Source organism: Rhinatrema bivittatum, chromosome 5, assembly GCF_901001135.1.
Source record: "Rhinatrema bivittatum chromosome 5, aRhiBiv1.1, whole genome shotgun sequence".
NCBI classification, from domain to species: domain Eukaryota; kingdom Metazoa; phylum Chordata; class Amphibia; order Gymnophiona; family Rhinatrematidae; genus Rhinatrema; species Rhinatrema bivittatum.
Window position 1 is genome coordinate 175,675,970 of NC_042619.1, and position 23,179 is coordinate 175,699,148.

The 23,179-nt window shown below is 44.2% G+C and overlaps 1 protein-coding gene across 1 annotated transcript; it reads right to left on the reverse strand.

Moving 5' to 3' along the window:
* Positions 1 to 11,091: 11,091 nt before the first annotated feature.
* Positions 11,092 to 22,538, reverse strand: ACOD1 (aconitate decarboxylase 1). Its single transcript, XM_029603033.1, has 5 exons — positions 22,449 to 22,538; positions 18,944 to 19,105; positions 17,036 to 17,125; positions 16,557 to 16,762; positions 11,092 to 15,152 (listed from the first exon to the last, which is right to left on the reverse strand). Exons 1-5 carry the CDS (start codon positions 22,458 to 22,460, stop codon positions 14,204 to 14,206), a joined length of 1,419 nt encoding a protein of 472 aa, XP_029458893.1. The 5' UTR covers positions 22,461 to 22,538; the 3' UTR covers positions 11,092 to 14,203.
* Positions 22,539 to 23,179: the final 641 nt, after the last annotated feature.

Consider the following 23,179-nt stretch of genomic DNA (forward strand, 5'->3'; position numbering starts at 1 on the left):
ACTATCTGTGTCTGTCTCCATACCCAAACCTAGCCTGTGGTCCCTCTCAGGATATCCTCCTGGGATATCCTGAGAGGGACCTGCCATCGGCCCAAGGATTCACCTATCTACATTCCTTTACATCTGAGTATCCTCTCCAAGCACTCCGCTGGTAACAGATTGCTACTCCTTCTCCATCCGGAATCTTCAGCAACAGACTCATATCAGATTGCTACTCCACAGTCTAAATCCATGCAGTTTGCTAACTCCTCCCTCCACAGGAGTCAAAGCATACAAGATTGCTAACTCCTCCTCCCATAGGAGCTAGTTCATAACAAGATTGCTAACTCCTCCCAGAGATCCTAACAGATTGCTATGCCTATCTGATTGCTCCACCCATCCAGCATCAGATCACTGCAGATTGCTAACTCCCTAGCAAGAACCTAACAATGGGTAAATAAAAGATAGTTATTTACCCTTTCAAATAATACCTAAACAAGGGAACACTCCATAAAACTAATTACAAGCAGATTCAAAATAAATTGTAGAAAGTACTTTTTCACTCAGGAGGAAATGTCCATAACACATTATTAACCAGGTAAACCAAAGAAAATTATTACTATCTCTGGGAGTGAATAACAGGAATTAGATCTACTTTATGGGATCTGCCAGGTACTTCTGAGTTGGACTGGCCACTGTCAGAGACAGAATGCTGGGCTCGATGGACCTTGGTCTGACTCAGAAAGACAACTCTTATGTTCTTACTTTTCCTTCCTTTTATACTTCTATCCCCTTCTCCTGCTTCACTCCTTTTTTCTCTCCTTTCCACATTCTTCCCTCTCTTTCTCTTAAATGAAATCTTCTGTTCCTCCTCCTTTTCCTCCTACATTATCTCCTTGGATTTCTTCTCTTCTCCCCCCAATCCAGGATCTTCTTCTCATCCCCATAACCTGTCTGCTTCCTCTTTGTCACTGCTATTCCTAGTCCTCTCTCCCTTCTATCTCCCTTCCTGCCCCCAACATCCAGGGTCCCCCCTCTCTTTCTATCATCCTCCTCCCTTTCCTAGTCTTCTCTCTCTTTCCCTGCTTATCTTTCTCATTGTGGGTACTTCTGCTTCTCCCATCAACCATCCTCTCTCCCTCTTCTTCATCCTCATCCACATCCTTTCTCATTTCCTATCATTCTGTATCCTCTCTTTTCCCTTCCATCCTGGCTCCCATTAATTGTTGTCTGTGCTTCACATATCTCTGTTTTTTATTGGATTGTAAGCTTCTAGAAGTGGAGATTATGTAGAATGTGTATGTAAAACACTGCATACACCTTGTAGTGCTATAAAATAACATTCTGAGTTCTTTCTTCATCTGTATGTCTTCTCTCTCATCTTCTTCCTGCCCTTCCACCCTATCCTAGGTTTGGTCACTTCTCCCCAGATCCCCAGTACTCTCTCAATATTCCCTCCACCCAATAACTGGTTCTCTCCCCTTCTCTGTCCCCCCCACATCCTTGACCCTTTTCCCATGTTCCCTCTCTTTCTCTCTGCCTTTCAACAACAGGTTTGGTCTCTCTCTTTCTCCTGATGTTTTGTACTCTATGAATCTTCTCTCCACTGATTCTCAATGTTCTCCCCCTTTCCCCTCTATTAGATCCTCAGGTCTTCTCCTCTCCATCCACCATCTGGCCAGCAGGAGGAATGGTGTATAAAACCACATCAGCTTCTGCTGTGCAGGGCCAGTTTGAACCATGTAGATCTTGCAGTTCAAACCATGAGACTGGCCCAGTGTGGCAGTAGAGGTTGATATGGTATTAAGTGCATCTCCATCTGCCAGCTGGGAGGAGGGACAGAGAAAGACCAGGGATCTAGCAGAGAAGAAACAGAGAGGATACTGGGATTCAGGGGAGGGAAAAGGGAAAGAGTATCAGGGATATGGGGAAGGTAAGTAGAGAGAAGCCCTGTGAGTCTGGCCCCACTTTAATTAGAGACTGAGTCAGGGACAAAAGGTAGCTGGTGATACTGGTCCCAAATTGGGGTCATCTGGGAACCTTATGTTCCAGTCAAATTATTGCCTTCAAAATCTCCTCCAAGGTGATAGTCTGTGGGGTAGTCAAAATTGACTAGTAGTACTAGGCAGAAGCTCCTGGATCTCCAAGAGCTGATGAGGCCCTCCAGATAACTTTGTAATGTGTCTAAAAAGAGCTGAAATCTCACCTGCTGTCTCCAGGCTCCATACAAGAGACTTCCCTACTGGAGACTTCAACTACAAGGAATTGCTAGGTCATCAGATCTCATTGTTTATTACTGTATTGTATTGTAACTCACCTAAATATCTAGACTGATTGTCATGTAATCAACTTTGGAATAAATTAACATTTGTCCAGGATTCTTGGGCTCAGCACATTTCCCCTACCCAGGGTCTGTACAGAGACCATGCCAGATGCCACCAACCCTGAATGAATCCCTACACCTGACACAATCAATGGCATATGGGGATTTGCTAATCCAGGGTTAGGATTTTTTCAAGGTCTAGGCAGTAAACCTGGAGACATCAACAGCTTCTGAGTTGATCCAGAACGCATCTGGAGCTGAAAGTCTGCCCAGTGGCTGGATCGTAAGAGTACATTGTTCGCAGTGATGGCAGGAGAGACAAGCTTCTCAGCCTGCCTTTCTTCATTCACATCCTAAGAAAACAGTCAAGCTAATTTAAATTAAAAAAAAACTACAAAAAGAAAATGGAAGATTAGGGAATTATTAGAAGCTTAGCCTGCCAGTGTCTGCTTGGTTCAGCAAGCTTGGAAATCCTTTAATAAATGCATACTGCAGTAAATGTGTATTTACTATGAGCACTGAATGTATAAGGTTATCCACAGTAACTTATCAAATTTAGCATAGTTATGTCCATCAGCCCCTTAATGCAGAGTTTTCAGTGGATGTCATAAATGAAATACAATAACAGCAAAAAGGCTTGGTCAGGTTTTACAATTCGTCATTACAGTAATTATGTGCTCATCTCAGCATTTCCGTTTTGGCAACTTCCTTGTAATGTCGGTATTGGCATTCAAAGTGTTCACATAATGTCTCTTGATTGTGTAGCCTTTAAATGAACTGATGGACAATTAAGAAACACATACAGAAGTTGAAAAGCTGTTTATTAGAAACACTGGTTGCACCATATCCAATTTATAAGAATTGGTTCCCTATGCTCCAAAATATAAGATCAAATGAATTACTATTTTGGTTTGATTTCTTTATGTAACTGGTAGTGAGAGATAAATAACTATTTGTATTAAAAGCTTTTATATAATTTCTGAAATTACTTCTTTCAGAAATACATACTTAACTCTGAATAGTTTGCAGACGACCAGCTATCAGGAAAGCTTAAAAAGATTTTATCAGATCCATTTTAGTGCAAAAGTAATTTTTTTTTCTATAACTTTACTAAGAGCCTGAATCACTAAGGCTTTTTTCCCATTCTGTGTTTATGGGGAAACAGCTTAGTGAATTAGACCCTAAGCGAGATAGAACTTAGTCACCAGTTTTAGTTTTCTCTGCTCTGGTTTTGCTGTATAATATGGCACAATGACAGTGACTGTGAGCACATTTTACCATCAGGCATGATTGCAGTCAAAGATTTTATGCTACTATAAAAATAATCTAAGTGTGGGGGGAGGGGGAACAATTTTAGCTGCTAATTTAACAAAAATCTGTGAAGGTTTCCATACAAAATTGCCATTGCAGTGTGCCACACCACAATTTTGAAAGATTGAATCTGAAAGGATTTCACTGGAGAAAGGCAACAGGAGAAACACAGTTAACACCATCACTGGTGATTGTACCAGCTAACAACCATTAAGGAATAACCTAATGTCTTTTACATTTCAGTCCAATACCCCTCTAATTTTATATTTGCAGCCGTGAGTAAAGTTTCCTTTTGGTATTTATCGGAAGGTACTGTTGATGAAATTTTGCAAGACATTCGAATAGTATTACAAAAGATGTTTGTTCTGCTTTTCTAAAAGCCACAGTTTTATTCATAAATGCCTGCCAAAAAAAGGAAGTCCAGTTTATTGCTCTCTTTTTTCTTTTTTCCTGTAGCCCACTCCTGTGAACCTCACTGGAAAATAAGATGAGAGAGTTGGTGGGGAGAGAGTCTTTTTCATTAATTTCATATATTCAGTTTTAATTACATGCCAATCATATATCTTGGTGAGTTATTATAGAACACAGTTCAAAAGCAAAATACAATATTTATATGAAATTAACCAAAAAAATTAAAACTACATATAATAATGGGAGGAAAATAAACTTCTAGGTTCTGTTGTTTGGCTATCAGGAACCAGGCACTCACAGACAGGATACATCACATTGGCCTAGGAGGGCTTGGTAGGTGTGTCTAATGGAAGGCCTCATTTTATCGTGTGCAATAATAGCCACAGTAATAGCCGTGATCTGCGATAACAGCCGCTGTCACAAGATAAAAACTTTTTTGCCCTTCTAACACCAAAAAAGGTGTTATTTTTTAGTAAAATCCAGCATTATTGTGCGTTAAATCGCCACAAAATGTGGTAGGAGACCCTAATTCATTTAAAATATATGTATTTATTTATTTATTTATTTAAAATATTTATATCCCGCATATCCAAAATTCTATTGTATTAATTCCTCCCATTTGCATATTCATAATAAACTGTACATGTTTTCTTGTGATACGATGTTGCGGTTCCGGTCGCGAGGTTCGCAACCGGGTCCTTACCTCTCTTTCCCTCGAGCATTCCCCGGCAGGCTCCGGCATTCTCCAGGCCTGGGCAGGCCGCTCCATGGTGGCGTCTCCACAAGGGAGAAGCCACCAAGCTCTGTCCCATAGCTCTGCCCCTCCTAGGCGCGCACGCGAGGGGGGAGCTTTTAAAGGGCCAGTAGCGCGAAACCATGGCCCACCCTCGGGGGTGATGTCAGACGCTGGCGGGGATTTAAACCCGGCGTCTGACTAGTCTCATTGCCTTGCAACGAGGTTCACTCTCAGGAGTCACTAGTTGCTGTGTTTCTGTTTCTGATCCTGGTCCTGCTGTTCCTGATCCTGATCCTGCTGTTCCTGATTCCGCTCTGGTTCCTGATTCCTGACTCCGGCTTCACTTCTGATACTCCACTCAATGTGGGGCTGTGCAGGTTAGGGAATACCTGCTCTCCATGAGGAAGGGGGTGCCAGTGACCTGCTGTAAGGATACATTCTGGTGTTATCTTCAGTGTTTGGAAGATGTGGTTTTCAAGATCCAGGAAGACGTTCTGATTGCCCTTCCTTCCTGACTGAAGCACACCACGTCCTGCTTCAGGGATCACGACAGAAAAAAACAAAAGGACTGCATCAGAAACAAAGAGATTGGAAGTCAACAAACTGTGAGTAAAGGCAAAGCCTAACATCATGGAAGACACCCATCTGGTGCTTCCATAACCCCTGGGTTGTGGAAGTGTTTATCTATCTGTGCAGAGACAATAACTTGGAAATCTTTTGCTAGTTGGAAGAGGTGATCGGCCCATCTATAAGGATATCCTGCCCACTTGGGATTCTATTTTCTAGCCCTAGAAGGCAGGGCCGGTGCAAGGATATGAGGTGACTTAGGTAAACATGCTGCCTGTGCCTTCTCCCTCCTGCCCCAGCTGCAACCTCCCCTCCCCTCTGGCCCAAACACACAAGTAAAAATTATGCAATTACAATAGCTTTTACATGGAAAAGGACATTCAAAGTATGTCTCTTTTCTGAGATAAAAGTATTGCTTACAGCATTGTATGTAAATATAATATACATATTGTATATCAACCAGAAAACCGTGCTAAAAGGCAAAAAACTACTTGGAGCCCATATGGTATTAGACCTATTAGAGTGCATATTGTTGCGGTCCTGGGCCGTGCCCCGGTCCCTCCACCTACCTCGGGGACGGTCCGGGCTGCTGCGGAGTCTTTGCGGCCTGTACGGGCCTGCCTGGCTCCTGCCCATGGCGCTCCCTCCTCGAGAGAGATGCCGCCGATGCTCTGTGGCTGGCCCCGCCCCCTAGGCGTGCTCACGCGCAGGGGCTCAACATTTAAAGGGGCCAGCGCGGGAAAGAACAGCACCGCCCTGGGATGACGTCAGATGCTCTCAGGGTATTTAAACCCTGCAACTAGCTCCACTCCTTGCCTTGCAACAAGGTTCACTCTTCCTGAGCTGCTAGTTGCTGTTCCTGGTTTCTGACTTCGGCTCGTCCACTGGCTTCTGACTTCGGCGCATCCTCTGGTATCCTGTTCTGCACCATCCAGGGGGCCTTGCCTAAGTTCAAGCGGCTCGGGTCCTCACAGGCTCCTCCCAGGGGGACTGCGGGCTTCCAGTGGTGAAGTTCCAGTTGGCCTTCTGGCTTCAGCTTCTCCTCTCTTCTATACTCTGGAACTCCTCTTCAGACACCGGCCCACAGGAGACCGCACATAAGTTCCAAGCAGCCCAGGTCCTCACGGGCTCCTCCTGGGGGGATCTCGGGCTTCCAGTGGTGAAGATCCCTCTGGTCTCCTGCCCTGTGCCACCTGCCGGCTTCGACATCCACTGTGGGCCTTCCCATGGTGCATCATCATCTGTCCCAGCCGGCTCAAGGGTCCACAAATCCAACACATATTGGGTGTAGGCTTGATATTCAAAGCCTTGAGTAAAGTTGAATTACAATATACAATATACTAAACCTCCCATACTAAAACAGCACTAAGTACCAGCACTCAAATAGTAACAACCCTACCTATGAAAAGGCAACGCTGTAAATATTACACTAGCCCTAAAACACCAATACACCTCCTATTAGAAAACAGAGCAAGCCCAGCTGCTATAGAACACTACATAGAAAATACATGCTAGCAGAATATTTTGTTTGGTCACACATGCAGAACACAGACATAACCTCACCAACAGGTCTATCCAGTACCGAGCGGTAGGAAGAGCTGCGTTAGGGCCTGCGGCACCCGCGGTTACCGCACACACAGTGCAGCTCACCTACCGCTCGATCCTGAACCCTAATTATATGTAAATGTAAACCGCGTCCGTAATGTCTTAGGCCCGCGCAACCCATTTTACTGGATAGAGCGCCTATACAGTATCCTGGGTGCGCGGGCCTAAGGCTTCACGCCACGCTGGTATCTGTCATTTCAAATGTCATTTGAAATGACAGATACCAGGAAGTCGGGACTGCCAGTCCCCCCTCCCCTCCTCCCGGAGCAGGGCGCGAAAAGCAGCCTTGCTCCGGGAGGAGGGGAGAAGAGATGACAGTGGCGAAGCAAAAAAAAAACCAAAAGCAAAAAGTAAGTCGCTTCGCCGCTTCACTCTTCCCTCCTCCCGGAGCAGGGTGCGAAAAGCAGCCTTGCTCCGGGAGGAGGGAAGCGGCGAAGCGACTTACTTCTTGCTTTTGGTTTTTTTGCTTCGCCGCTGTCAGTGTCTCCCCTCCTCTCGGAGCAGGGCGCGAAAAGCAGCCTTGCTCCGGGAGGAGGAGAGACACTTTGACAGCAGCGAAGCAACGGCAGCGGTGAAGCAACGGCAGCGGCGAAGCAAAAAAAACCCAAAAGCAATTTTGGGTTTTTTTTCCAAAAGCGACTTACTTTTCTGAAGCCATCAGCAGGAACACGATCGTAGCTCCTCCCGACGAAGACGAAGATGGCTGCCTGCACGGGGGGAAGCGTACAATTGGCCAAACGTTGTGACGTCACGTCTTCAGCGGCCAATTGCAGCTTTGCCCCGTGCAGGTGGCCATCTTCGTCTTCGTCGGGAGGAGCTACGATCGTGTTCCTGCTGATGGCTGCAAAAGTAAGTTGTGCAGGCGTCCAAAAGCGACTTACTTTTGGGATCTTGACAGATCCCAAAAGTAAGTCGCTTTTGGAAAAAAAACAAAATTGTCGCTTTTGGAAAAAAAAAAAACAAATTTGCTTTTGGGTTTTTTTTGCTTCGCCGTTGTCAAAGTGTCTCTCCTCCTCCCGGAGCAAGGCTGCTTTTCACGCCCTGCTCCGAGAGGAGGGGAGACACTGACAGCGGCGAAGCAAAAAAAAAAATTGCTTTTGGTTTTGGGTTTTTTTTGCTTCGCCGTTGCTTCGCCGTTGCTTCGCCGTTTTTTTTGCTTCACCGTTGCAGTCTCCGTGGCAGCCCCAGTCCGGACATCGGAGGGGGGCTGCAACTTTTTTTCGCTTTTTTTTTTTTTTTTGGCTTTGGGAGCAGGGGAGAGGACTGGGGCTGCCACGGAGACCGGCACCCATGATCGCGGCCGGGGCAGGTGAGCGGGGGCTGGGGGAAAGCTTGCCATCTACCCTTACCCCTGCCTCTACCGCAGGGGTCAGGGTAGGCGGTAAGTTTGCAGGTTAAACGCGCGACAAAACGGCAGGGAAAACTAGCGATAGTCGGGGCGCGGGTTACGGGATGCTAGGGAATAGCTAATTCGCTCGTTTGCATGCAATATACATGCCGCGTGCGGAAGGGGTTGCCCGGGGAATTTAGGACGCGGTAGGAGTAGGTTAAAGGGGATTCGGGATCGCAGGAAGGGCTAACGCGGCCGGAAAGTGAGTAAAAAGCGGCTTAGGAGCAGGGTAAATGCGGCCGCACTTTACAGGATAGACCGGCAAATTCAGAATAAAAAGACCATATGGTAAAAATAAAAAATATGCAGAGAAAAACTGAACTGGAAACCATGACACTAGACTCTGGATGAAGTGCAACAATGGGAAAACGGAAGCACTGCTATTCTTCATAAAATATCAAACAATAAAATGAAGAAATATAAAACATCAATAATAGTAAAACCCTACTAGTAAAAGGAATATTTCAAAATAGCAGACAAATAGAATGACATCCAATAATTAAAAACTCAAAAATAAAATATAAATGTTCCAACTCCAAAACAAAAATTGAAAATCAGTGCGCACATCAAATATTAAAACCCAGTTATTAAAACTAACAAGGATATAAAATGAACCACTAACCATACCTGTAAACATTCAATTTCCAGATGCCCTGAGATTGTCGTGGATTAGCTGATAGGGTGGGGATCAGGGGTTGTTGTGCACAAACTTTCTCCTTTCTCTTTCATATACATACACATAACTATACACATTTATTCTCACTCACACACACACACATACTCAGACACATAGGCTCTCCCACATATGCACACACTACCCAACACACACACACACAAGCTCATACCCTCTCTCCCTCACATATATCCACCCTCATTCACTCAGACAGGCCCTCTCTCTCTCTCATACACACACACACACATAGGTTCTTTGTCTCATTCACACAAGCTCCCTTTCTCACACACACACACACACATGGACTCTCACTCCCTCACACAGGCTCCCTCTATCGCTCACACACACACACACACACACACACACAAACAGAGGCACCCTCACATATACACACACACACATCCTTCCAATCTCTCTGGCTCACAGGCTCTCTTAGTCTCTCCTTCTTCCTTCTGTAGGTATATGGGTTCTGCCCCCGGCTCTCCCCAGCCTGCCTTCTGCCATCTCCAGGCCTCTCTCTCTCTCTCTTCTGCTACAGACAGGATGGGTTCCACTCGTGGCCCACCGAGTCTCTTCTCCTCTCGGTCACAAGAAGGATGGGCTCTGCTTGTGGCCCGCTGAGTACCTGCTCCTCTCAGCCGCAAGCAAGATGGGCTCCACTCATGGCCTCACACGGCTGCTCTTTGCTGCCCCTTAATGGTTGACACCCTAGGCGACCACCTAGTTCTCCTAGTAGATGTACCAGTCCAGGCCAGGAATTCATGATTGGAGTAAATCCCAGAGGAAGAGTGACCCAGAGTATCGCTTGAAGTGCAATGGACTGAGGAATCTGCACCGAGAGGAACGTGATATAGAAAATGCAAAAGAGACCACAGGAGAGTGAGTAAATCATAGAAATGCTAAAGGGAGATCCCCTGTTCTTAAACGGGGTTGGGAATATGGTGCCACTTATGAGGAACCTGAGAAAGTAGACTGTCCCTTCAGGTTGATTCTTAGAAAAATAGTTATTTAAGAAAAGAGATGAAGGTGGAAGAACGTCATTAATTTGTTCCCAAAATGTAATTTCTTTTTTATGTAATTCTGACTGTGTGGAAGCACATGAATTCCTAACCTATTCAGTGATCCAGTATGTAACCTGCTTCACATCCTTGTACATAGTTGCTGGCTGGTTCATCCAGAAAAATAAAGTTAACTGGATGTTTAAAACATGCTGTCATTCATCTTTACTGAGCCAGCATTGGGGTGAGGTCTGGGATCAGAGTTCATGGAGGGGAATGAAGGGAGCCCTCCTATCCAGTCAATAGAAAAGAGTGGTCTCATTATACTGGTCCACTTCACCATCTACATGACCATTTCGAAGAACCCACCAAACAAATTTTGGAGACTAGGAACCTTATCCAATAGGGAAATCCAGTCCATCATTTTAAGAACCCATTATAGGGTTACACTATTATTTTGAGTGTCTCGATTTTACTGTTGGGTAATAACCACAGGGTTGCAGTAACTGTGGGCCTCATTTTCCACGCCGCTCGCACGCGATAAGGGACCTTTCGCACGTGAAAAGTCTCTTATCGCGTGCGATACCAGGATGGGGGTGGAGTCAGCCCCGGAAGAGGAGGAGTCAGGGCATCACCGGGGCTGACTCTGCCCCGACGCCGCAGACAACGAAAACGGCAGCGATTGCACCGCGAAGGTGCGATCGCTGCCGGCTAGCGCAGGCCCTCCCTCTGTTTCGGCCCCCCGCCCCTCATCTTCTAAAGTATCGCAGGCCTGCAATACTTTAGAAAATGAGGCCCTATGGTAGCTTATACCAGTAGCATGTTTATTATAATTTTATAATGGGGCTATCCTCCTTTGCCCAAGGAACTGAAAATGATTTAGTGACAGTTTTTCGTAATTACAGAGTATTGTAACCTTTTGATAAATTAGTCCCATTTCCTCTTTAGTTTGACAAGCTATATCCCATGCAGAAGTATACAATTAAAAGGAAACTTATTTTAAAACACATTTATTAGCATTCCTTACTGTATGTTTGAACATATTCAGGTCTTTATAATTCTCCATGCACATTTTCAGGGAGACAGCACACACTCAGATATATCAAAACACAATTTTATTAAAGCAAAAAAAGAAAAAACAATAAATGATAAAGTTAAAAACAAAGTTATTATACAATCATTATAAAATAAAATTCCTAGTGTTTGATTTTGCAAACCTGACTCTAAATATGCCACAAATGTATTAACTAAAGCATCTAGCTTAGTTAGAACCAGCCTCTTCTGGGCTACAGTACATATGCCTTCATTTGCAACTATTCAAGGCTTTGTCATCATTGTATTCATCCTCCCATCCAGCCTCACCATCGCAGCTGGAGGCCTGAACTATGGCTTCTTCTACAAGCAGCCAAAAGATATCACTGTTGCTCAGTTTCCTAGGATGCTCATCCTCCCCTTCACTGCTGCTAACTCGGAAGCATTCCCAATCCTGGGCCCAAGAAGAACGAACAAAAATAAAACCTGTGGGGTAGATTTTCAAAGGGTTACGCACGTAAGATACGTGCGTAACCCCCGAAAACCTACCCCTGCTCGCGCCGAGCCTATTTTGCATAGGCTCGGCGGCGCGCGCAAGCCCCGGGACGCACGTACGTCCCGGGGCTTTCAAAAATGGGCGGGGCCGGGGGCGCAGCGGCGGTTCTGGGGCGGCCCGGGAGCGGGACCGAATCCTCCGGCACAGCAGGCGTAACTCAACGATTTCGGAGCGGCCTTGGAGGGAACGTGGAAAGCCACCGGGGCTCCCCTTGGGCTCAGCGCGCACAAGTGTGCACCCCCTTGCAGCACGTGCATGTTATAAAATCGGGTGTATATTTGTGCGCGCCAGGTAGCGCGTACAAATGTACCTCGCGCGCTTTCAATTTAAAATCGGCCCCTAAGTATCCCACATGGCAACAAAAACACAACCATAAGTTCATCAGATTGGCCCCTAATTTCTCATTTTACAGTGCTATTTCATTACAGACAAATCCCACAAAGCCAGTTCAATAGTACATAGTTAAACGTGTAAAGTGCAGAACAGATTTTTGCTATGATTATAGTGAACATTTTGTACCATATTCCAGAAATGTCAGTAAATGTAAAATGTTCCAGGCTTGTACACCAATACTTTTATACTGTTAAGCACTACTGCATGTGAGGGTTTTAATTTGATTAAGCATACTCAAGTCAGCAACATTTGGCAGATTTGCCCATACCAGCCAATCAAATTGGACAATTTGAGCATTTCTAGATCCGTATCATGAGGTGCATGGCTGATATGTGGCCATACAAATAGCACAAGGCATTCTCTTCGTCGATTATAAAACCATGTGCAGTAAAAACTATTTTTTGCAATATTGTCCGCATTTTCAATTGGCCCCAGCAGATGTTCTTTAAAAAGGAGAATTTTCCCCTTAATAAGATTTGGTCCTGTTTTTAACCATACAGTACTTATATTATTCCCCTTAATTTTAAACTCATTTTCTTTCCTTATTTGTATCATGTAAACAAAAGTACTTACCCCCCCCCCCCCCACCCCCAATTATTCTACATGGTTAGATAAAATCATTCAGCTCAGTTATTAGTCTGATTTATATTTCATTTCTGAAAAGTTATTAGTGTTTAAGATTTTTGAAAGCTCCCATCTGACCACGCTGCCCATTAGGAACCAAAGTGCATGTGCTGCTTTGCTGCTCCATATCAGAACCCTGTACATGTAAGACATGTACAGTGCTAAGCCAGAGCAAACAGTGAAGAGTGTGCTTAAGAACAGAGATTTAGAAGAAAAAAAACCAGAAGGTGCAGGAATAATATGAGGTGCAAAAATATAAGAACAAAAAAGAAAGGAGGCCTAGAAATGAGACCAAAAGAGAAAGCAGGAGAGCCTCGAAAGATACTGAAGAATCTAGGTAGATGGGTTGTTCTAGAAATGCAGGCAGTGAAATTGCTCAGAGAGGGTTAACCTTTCAAAGCTTTGCTCCAGATTGGCACCTCCCCTATTTAAACAGAAAACCAAAACATTTTCCCATTGAAAATACAGAGATATTTTCATGGATAACTCTGGAGCAAAACTTTAATAAAATCCCTCCCTAGATATTAATGAAACAGAAGATTTTATAAAGAGTAGAAATCTTTGCATAGAGGCAGAAGATTACATACATTTATACAATGAACAAGTAGTCCTCTCTTTGGAAGGTCATGAAGTGCTGAGCTTCTTCAATTGTCACAGTCTATAGCAAACCTCTGCTGAGCTGACTGGGAGCTCCGTGAGCAAGGGACCATGCTGAGGCATCCTGTGCTTCCCCAGATCGTGACAGATCTGCAAATTCTCCTTTGGAATTCCACCATCAGCTTCTCATGCACATCAGCGAAACACAATTTCTGTACATCAGTGGTGGCGGCAGTTTTCTAATCTGCTCACAGAGGTGCCAAGTCTACAATTACTTTTACCCTCTAGGTTTTGCACCAGTTTTCCAAAGGGCGGCATAAATATACCTTCCTTGTGGAAATTGCCCTGGGAAAAAATAGCTGCAGAGACTTGTGCCTGCTTTCATTCCGAGTATTTTTTCCCTTGAAAATAACACATGGAGGTTTGAAAATGCAATTTACATGCTTCATTTCCCTTTCCTGATATAACATGCCCTGCCTGGGTCCACCTAATTGTTTCCCAGCTAAAAGTAGGCATGTTGTCAATCCCCATGCATACTGCATACTTATAGTTGGGTAAGGGCTGGATAATTTTCAGACAGCCAGTTTACCTGGGATAAAGGGATATTTACCCAGGTAAATTGCTTCTGAAAACTGCCTTCCTTCATGCATAGGGAGTAAATGCTTCAAGAATCTTACAGTGGGCAATACTCATTTGTCAACATGACATAAAAGGATGTCATTTTTAATAGGCCCTAACAATTGCATATTACTTTTCTGCTCCACTTCTAAAAACTATATTCATTAGAGGGCTTTTTAATGGGTATAAAAATGTAAATTAATGTGTATACTACAAGGCAGCAATAACCTTTTACAAGACAGTGGTCAGAATATTCAGGTGTCAGACTCTACATTCTAAGAATTACAATGTAGTGCTAAAAAAAAGCTCTTGTTTCCCCATCTTCTGTACAGAAGCTTTGATTTAGGAAGCCTGTAAATCAGGGTGTCATTGCCTGCATGGTCATTCCCCTCACTGTGAAAGCTGTGATGAGTACCTGGTTTGATCCCTCAGTTTCAGGAATTCACTTAACACAGAACAGTCAACTACATCTTCTAATTTGTCCACTGTCTCCACGATGCCTTCCACTGCCTCCTTTGAGAGAGCAGTAGAAGCATTGTATTTAAACTTTTTCACCAGATCATCTTTGCTCAGAGGTTTCCTCCAGTGACCATAGAATGTGTCACAGCGTTCCCTGAATGTGTCCCCATTGTTCAGCGTCACGCTCACCTCACAGTAAAGCTTCTCAAAATTGGGCTGGTTGTCAGTGGGGTGCTCCACCTGTACTTTACCCAATAGCTCCTTTAGCTGTAGCCTAGCAATGCTATGGTCACTGAAAGACTGAACGGATACATCACCATCCAGCAGAGCTGAGCATGCATTGAACTGGAAGGAATGCCGAGCTTCATGTTCTGAAGCTGGAAAAGGTCGATTCACATACTTCGCGTCCGGGACCTTGAGAACAATTTTGTGAATGCATTCGGTGGGAAGGATCTCATCCCTCCCCACAATGTGCTTTCTGACAGCAGAGGCTGCATCCGCCACCCAGTGCATTCCCAGATGTGCAGGGAAACGCTTGACGGCCACATCTTGCTGCTCCAGCAGCCAGGAGTAGGATTCCAGCGATGGCAGACACTGGGGGGCATAATCTGCATAAAAAGCCCCAAAGCCCGACTCCAAATCCAATATCTCTTTGTTGCCTTCAAGACCCAAGAATGCCAAGCATGCTGCTTCTAGGCCGTGCCGGGCTGCATTGCCAATGTGAAGTGGTTTGGTTTGTGTTGCTGCATTAGCCATCGGGGCACCAGAATAGGATGCAGCAATGGCCAGAGCTTCTCTGCACTGAGTCTTGTCCAGGTTTAGTAGCTTAGCTGCTGCTGCAGCACTCCCCATGGTGCCAACGACTGCTGGAGGGTGAAATCTAAAAATAAAATGCAAAATTACAGTCTGTTAGGGAAAGTGAAAATTGCAGCAGGAAAAATAAGCGAAGCATTAGTCTGGTGTAAATATGAGAGATTTGTTTCTTGCCTCTTTAATTTTTCAAAACATTCCAACTAAGCTTACCATTTCACAATTAACCTGAAAGACAAATGAGGCTTACCCCTGTTCACAGCAGGCCAAAAAATTCCCGGCCTAAGCTAGTTAATCATGACACTGTAAAGTCAATCTGAGGGTCTCCTACAGCAAGATCAGAGCATGAAGGACCCTGAATTCTACATGGGTGCACTGTGACCAACGCTGTGTGCACAGGAACTATTCTCATTAGGAAGCAACTTCGTAATCTGAGTAAATAAGCAGTATTTCTTTAAAAAAAAATAATAATTTCAGTCATAGCGCTGAAGGTTGTATCCATTCATGACGGAAAACAAATACAATAATACCGGATTGCAAACAGGTGGCTTCTGAAAACTCCCAAGAGATAGTATTGTCCCCGAGGGAATAGACATAGGCACAGCCTGCACTTTGGTACCAATTTTCAATATATCTGATTCACTAATTTTTGCTCATATAGGCCTGGATTCACCATTCTAACGCAGACTGGTGAATCCAGCGAAAACGGGGGGGGGCGGGCCTGTGAAAGCCGGCAGCCATGGCACCACCGTGGTGTTATCACTGTTGGCTTTTGCACCCAATAGCGCCACCGTGAAAGGTGGCGCTATTGGGCGCGCTACTGGCGACGATAACGGTGCTTACCTTATCGCCGCCAGCGAAGACATCGCAGCGTCCGCCTCCTCGCTGCCACGACTTCTCCCCTCGCCACCCCGACTCCGCCCCCGGCAAGCTATCGCACGCGAAAAGGGACTTTTCGCACGTGATAAGCTATAGAAAATGACTCCCATAAGCACAGAGTGGATGAAAAGCCTTAGAGAAAGAGGTCTTAGTGTAGCTAGATTCCCCATACAGAAGGAATGTCCCATTATTTCTATGATGTTAACTATAGCAGTCTGTACAAATATCTATGACATCTGATGACCATAATATACTCAAATTTGGGTCCTGTGACTTTACAATATTAAATGTTCTTATTCATTTTTCTGTTTTATTAATTTACACTGTAAATAGATCTATGATTGTTAGTCCAAATACTGGGAGCCACATGGAGCTCTTCACATCCATCAGTGTAGTCTGCTATACCTCCAAATGTTTAAAACAAGACAGGATATGCTAGAATTGATGTTAGCCTAAATATAAATTAGAACTGGTGCTTAATGTTAAGATGAGATGATAGGAGCTCGGAGATTAGCTGACAGGGACCTGTCCTCCAGCTAACGCGGCTGACTGAGTGCTGAGGTTTGTGGCGGGAAGCTCTCTGCTGTTCCCATACCGTTTTGGGATGTTGCTGGCTTCCCTGGAGAAGCGCATGAGCCTGCCTTGCACTTCAATGCCAACGTTGAAGGCCAAAAGCAGGTCCAGGCCGGAGAGTTTCTGCTTTGGTACCAAGGCTTCTGATATGGCAATCAAGGTGGGCAGAACTGCCCCAGATGGGTGTGTGGCTGGGTGCCACGTATCATCGAAGTCCATTGAGTGGACCTAGGGGGAAAAAAAAAAAAGAGATTTGCAACAAATTAGTACCCCATCATGCCAAAGTCAAAGAATTGATTAAAGCACTCAAGCAAATATTTAATTAAGTACAGGGAGGATAATTTTCAAAGTGTTTTACACAGATAAATATGTAAAACTAGCTTTTGAAATTTGGTCACCCTCAATCTGGGTAGAAATATGCCCACTGTTTCGTTGTTAAGTGCAATCAGGATGCAAATGTTGTAGATTTAACACGGATTAGAAATCTATATAGTTTCTTACAGCAACTCCATTAGCAAAAGAAGCATACAGAGGAGGGAGTTTCAGGTCTGGCTGGCCCCAAACAGTGCTGCATACATCAGAATTATATATCTGGAATTAAAGAAAAAAATATTACCAATTAGATGGTTTAAAGAAGATAAGAAACAAAAGACAATGTTCCAGGGTTATTGCTGTCATTCTAGTTTCTTCCCTCACTCCCTCCGATCTAGAGCTTAAGAAATGAAGGAGCCCGAGGCACCCTAAGAGCACAGGACATTCCCTGCTTTACCAGTACCCGGCTCCCTCTCTCACTAGCAACACCCGCAAGTCAGAAAGCAGACAACAGATCACAGGAAACTCAGTTTATGAAAGAAGAGAGGCTTCTATCCATGAGCATGTTTGTCCCAAGAGAGTGTAGTAATCCAGCATTCAGCATCGTCTTTAAGCACACAGCCAAATATAATTGCAGACATCAAGAACTGCTACATATCCAAGACACCAGCACAGAACGCACTAAATACAGTACCTAGCCCCCTTGTATCAAGAATCAGGATGTGCAAGTCAGTTTGGGATTAAGGACAAGCTAGTGTCAGCCAAAGCTTCGATCCCTCAGTTTTCCCAAACCCAGTTTCTATAGAACTGCCGATTTCTCCTACCCACCCATTCTTAGGACATAATTATGTTCGGATTTTATTTAAAATGAAATTGGAACTAAAGAGTAAAATAACGCAATGCTTCTACCTTTGTGCACCTGGTTCAGGGATATTTTTCTTGAGCAAAATATGATTTTGTTCCCTGGCAGCTTTGTTAGGAAATACAACCAGAGCGAGAAAGAACTCCCATGGATGTAATGCCCTACAGTTTATAGACAGGGTTTCCTTTGAGCTGAAGGTTTGTTCCCTTGCTTGTGTAGCCTGTTGGTATGCTGTATTTTGGTAGCATAAGGTATTATGTAGCTTGCTGATGAAACAGACAATTTTATTTGTGCTCAAGGTCTGATACTTGAGTGCCCTGCAAACAGTAGTTCAATGTGCAGTCCATGTAATCACATTCCATTACAGGCTTCACCTTTCCTGCTTCTAGGGATTTAAGTCCTGCCTTAAATAACTTTCAAAAGAACATGTCAGTGTGCCTCTTTAGTTGGGGGGACAGGGTCAGATCGTCCAACCTCACCCCCTCCCAACAAGCTGGGTTCTCTGCCTCCACCTTCCCTCCCCAGGATTCCAGTTTGCCTCCAACCCCTAAGCCCCCAGCAGGCCAGCCTACCTCCAACCTACCCCCCCAACCCAACCCCCACCCCACCCCAAACAAGCTAGTCTGCCTGTCTGCCTGCCTATAGTCCCCCAGCAAGTCAGTTTGATTACCCCCAGCTCCCCCTTCCCAGCATTTCCACCTGCCTCTAGGATTACCGCCCCTCACTCATCCTGTCCCCTGCAAACTTGCTCCCTGCTCCAAAGTCTCTCTCCAGCCATCCCTAGCACAGCTGCCCAAGCACTGCGAGCCTCTCTGTGTTCTTGTGCCGAGACGGCGAGACTGAGACCAGCACAAGAGTACAGAGAGCTGCGCGGTGCCAGCAGCGGCTCCGGGGACAGCCGAAGAGAGTCTTCAGAGCAGCAGAAAAGTTGGTCAGGCCATAGCCCTTGTGGCTCACCCTGTTCCTATGTTTTGGTTATCCGCCCCCCCCCCACATTGTGTGGTCTGAATGCTGGTGGCACCATTTCTTTATAACGGGTTCCTTCTTTTTTTCTTGAATAGGGCAAATATCTATTTTGAAATAAACGTTATGTACTGTACCAGTTGTGCATATTACTGGATGTCTCGCTTTTAATCATCTTTTTTTTTTTCCTTCCTACAATTCTTCACAGATAGCCATCTTGTAGGAGCTGCTTCCCTTGAAATAGCGGTTAAAGATAGGCGGAGGTATCTCACCTTGCCGTACTGCACGGCTCTGTGGAAGACGTCGGTGCTAGTGCCCAGCAGCCCCACACCAAGAGTATCCAGAATCATCCGCTTGCTCCTCTGGACCACTGACTGGCTGAGATGGCCGGCATTTAAACCATGGATCACTCCAGCAAAGCTTCCTGTCACAGTCTTTCAAAATCAAGGGAGAGGGAATTTTTTTTTATTAATAGGATTGAAAAGAAAACATCAGATAATGGAAATATTCCATGTTTTTATTATTATCTTACCCCTCCATTCCCTCTCACCTGTTTTCACAAGTAAAAAAAAACCAAAAAAGCAAAGGGGAGTGGAAGGCTGAGAAGTTTGGCACAATGTTACAGAGTCTTTTGCCTCCAGGTTCCTGATTCAAATCCAGTTCAGGCTGGCAGTGACCAAAAGTCATTATCAGCTGAAAACTGTTTGATACCCTATTTAAAGTAGTTGTCCCAGTCCAGTTCCCAGTGAACAGGTTTCCATTAAAATTAAAAGCACCATTACAATTTGTCACTATTTCCTAGCAGAAAGGTGAATGATTGCACAGATATGGAGACTGAGTTACCCTCTCGCCTCAAAGGTGATCTCTTTAGAACACGTTGATGCATAAGCGTCAACTTCCAAATGATTGGGAGCACTAATTCCAACACAAATCACCCTTCCCTGGACACAGTAAAGGAGTGTCCTCAATACTGGGGGTGCTCGGACACCCACTGCACCCACACAGCCTGGCCCCTATGGATCGAGGTACATTAGAAGGGCGGTACAGGGGAAGCTTGTACTGCTGCTGCCTCTGTGGACAAATGGACGATATCTGTTCCCAGTGATGTCAATCCAGAACCTTTCATGAGCATTAATTTTACTATAAAATATAAAAGCCAATAACAAAGAAGACAGATCTGCCACCATGTCTTGGAAGGCTGTTGTACAGCAATGCTAAGAGAGAAGAGATGGTCTTCAGTAAGGATAATTAGCTGGAAACCAAAGACCAGGGTTAAAATGTGGATTCTCCCATGACTTTAGATAAGTCACTTTATCTTTTTTTTTACTTCAAGTACGCACTTAGGGGCAGATTTTCAAAAGGTTACGCGCACCGGGCCTATTTTCAAAAGGCCCGGCGACGCGCATAAAGCCCCGGGTCGCGTGTGACTCCCAAGGCTTGCAAAAAGGGGCAGGGAGGAGCGGTCCGGGGGTGGGGCAGGGTCAGAGATCCCCGGCACAGCGGCCAGGGATGAAGTAAGTTTTAAAACAAAAAAACAAAGAAGAAAAAGGTAGGGGGGAAAGGGCGGGGGAGGTAGGGGAAGGGAAGGTGGGGTGGGGGGTAGGGAACGGGGGAAGGTAGCGTGGCTCGGCGCACGCAAGGTGCACAATTGTGCACCCTCTTGCATGCGCTGTCCCCAGATTTTATAACATGCACACCCATGTTATAAAATCGCGTGTCCATGTGTGTGTGCTCGTATCTATTAAAATCTACCCCTTAGATTGTAAACTCTTTGAGGATGGGATTCATTGCACTCGCACGTAATTTGCTTTACAATGCCTTATTGAACTGGCTGCCGAGGGGTTTCTAGTCATGTAAAGCAATCCAGTCTAGCACTCAGCTGATTATTGAGGTTTAAATTTGGTTCTAAACTGGGGGATTGCATTCAGTGGAACAGATTATTTTTTTTCACAGAGGTGAACTAAGCTTCTGAATTTTCTGTTATCATTATGAAACAAAAAACAGAGTCAGTCCATTGATGCGGGGTCAGTTTAGCAGATGGTGTTATCCCTAAAAGCTAATCCTATAGCAGTATCTATAATTCCAGCTGGATCATTTTGCTGAAGCAGGGATGGCTCCAGTAAGTGCATAAGAAGTCGTGGAAGTCAGAATAAAATGCTGGCATTGACTCCTTTCTTGCTTCTTTGGAAGTAAGAAAGCATGGAGCTAGTTTTTAATAACACAGCTGCAAAGTTAAACATCTTTTTTCTTTTTTAGTAGATTTAAAGTGTGTAGTCAGACCTTTTTGTGGCGTAACCTAGTGGTCAGAGTAGCAGGCTGAGAACCATGAAAAGCCAGGGTGGACAAGTCATGTCAACCTCCATTGCCTCAGGTACAAACTTCGGGGCTTTATCTACTAAAGGTTTTCTCCCTTTTGGCGTCTATGGCAAAAATGCTTAGTCAATAGAGCTCTTAGGGCCTGATTCATCAAGGCATATTCCCATAGACACATCAAAGGAGAAATGCCTTAGTGAATCAGGAACTTAGATTTAAGCTTGCCTTGAGCTACCAATGAAAAGGTGTGAGCTAAATCCACAGTTAAAAAAATGAAAAACCAATAGGCACAGGAGCTAAAGATCATGCTGGGCTTTGTGTCTGCTTAAAAATATCTTATCAGTGGAAAAGGGCTTTTTTTCTTTTAATGAAATGGTTAAAATGATTGTTCCCTGAAGCATAGGAAGCAGTCATGCTTGCCAAACTCTTGCTATTGTATTTTATCACTAAAAAAAACGTTATCATCCCAAATACTGTTCTTATATTAAATCTGATATTGGTGTGGCTCAGAAAGTTTTGTAAAATTTTGAAAAATTATTAAAGGAGCTGAGAATATATTCAGAAGCAGAATGACCTACCATAAATGACATCATTCAAATTTATTTAGTCTTTCATTTTCAAAATTCACTTGGTGATTGCAAATGTTTTGTTTCACTTGGGCTGTGCAAACAGGTTGGTTGTAGGGGATTATATTGGGGTAGGATCAGGCACAGTATTTAAAAGCAACTGATTTCACTGCACCTTCAGAAAATACTGCTTTTCCCCTGATGAACACTATAAGACATCATGTCTAAATATTTGCTCTTAATTCTATATAGATTAATAAAAACAAAAAAGAAATTGAATATGCTTTGCATTACTTGGAAAGGTAAACAAAGAGGCAATACAATCTGTAGGAAGAACATGTTTTTCTCTAAGTTGAAGAATAATGCATTTTTTAAAAAATTGCTGTCATATATGGGTCAAATGTCCTAAGCATTTTTTCCATAGACCCAAAATGGGAAAAAAGAAAAAAAAACCATTTAGTGCAGCTGACCCAATGCTCCCCTCTACACACAACCTATTGGAACTCCATGTGGACCATGACGGAATCACCCAGTCTGCGACAATATCTAGGGGAGAAAGATCATCCATCACAGGAACTGAAAATAATAAGAGGCAGAAAAAAGAGAGAGAGAAAACAGGAAGTTCCACACAGAACTAAGGGAGTCTATTTTCTGGAAGATATGCACCAATCCACATTTCTATGAGCCCCCCTCCCAAAAAAAACCAACCCTATCTGTATCCTCTTGGACCCCACCACCCATGTACTAAAAGTTTGCTATGGCTAGGATATCAGATACGTACGTTATTGGAGGGCAGGTGGGGACATAACATATACACACACACACAGACATGGCAGTCTCAGAAGCTTTCTTTCCTTTGCAAAATAGACTAAAAACCTGAACATTTCATTGAAAATACCTTAGAAAGCATCTCAGCTGCCTCTGGAGTTGAACAACGTGCCTGGAGTGGTAGCTGAGTCTATTGTGCAATGCTCCGAGCAGCTGTGGCTGTAAAACGTGAAATCATTGACAGAGATACCAGTTGGACCCTATATACACAAGGAGCTTCCTTCCCATTTCTCTCCTAGACCCTCCTTCTCTGTCGCTTCCCCTTTTTGATCAGCTGTATAATTTTTTTTTTTCCATTTTACCTCACTTGACTTTCCTGCTGACTTTTGACTGCAATATGTCCAGTTATCTATTTCAGAGAGAAAATCCCATTTTTATGTAACAGCAAGATATGATTCATAACAACAATCATTAAGACACAATTTCTATTTGCTGTCTCCTTTATATTCAGTCAAGCAACTAGGGGGCATTCCATGAAGTTAGCAAGTAGCACATTTAAAACTAATTGGAGAAAATTATTTTTCACTCAATGCACATTAAAGCTCTGGAATTTGTTGCCAGAGGATGTGGTTAGTGCAGTTAGTGTAGCTGGATTAAAAAAAGGTTTGGATAATTTCTTGCAGGAGAAGTCCATTGTCTGCTATTAATCAAGTTTACTTAGCCAATAGCCACTGCTATTAATTGCATCAGTGGCATGGGATCTTCTTAGTGTTTGGATAATTGCCAGGTTCGTTTGGCCTCTGTTGGAAACAGGATGCTGGGCTTGATGGACCCTTGGTCTGACCCAGCATGGCAATTTCT

Excerpts from the sequence above, each read along its gene's own strand:
- ACOD1 (XM_029603033.1), bottom strand. Across the intron at positions 17,126-18,943 it reads GAGCCGTGCAGTACGGCAAG|ATATATAATTCTGATGTATG; the intron begins GTGAGATACCTC and ends CTTTAATTCCAG. Across the intron at positions 16,763-17,035 it reads CTTTTGCTAATGGAGTTGCT|GTCCACTCAATGGACTTCGA; the intron begins GTAAGAAACTAT and ends TTTTCCCCCTAG.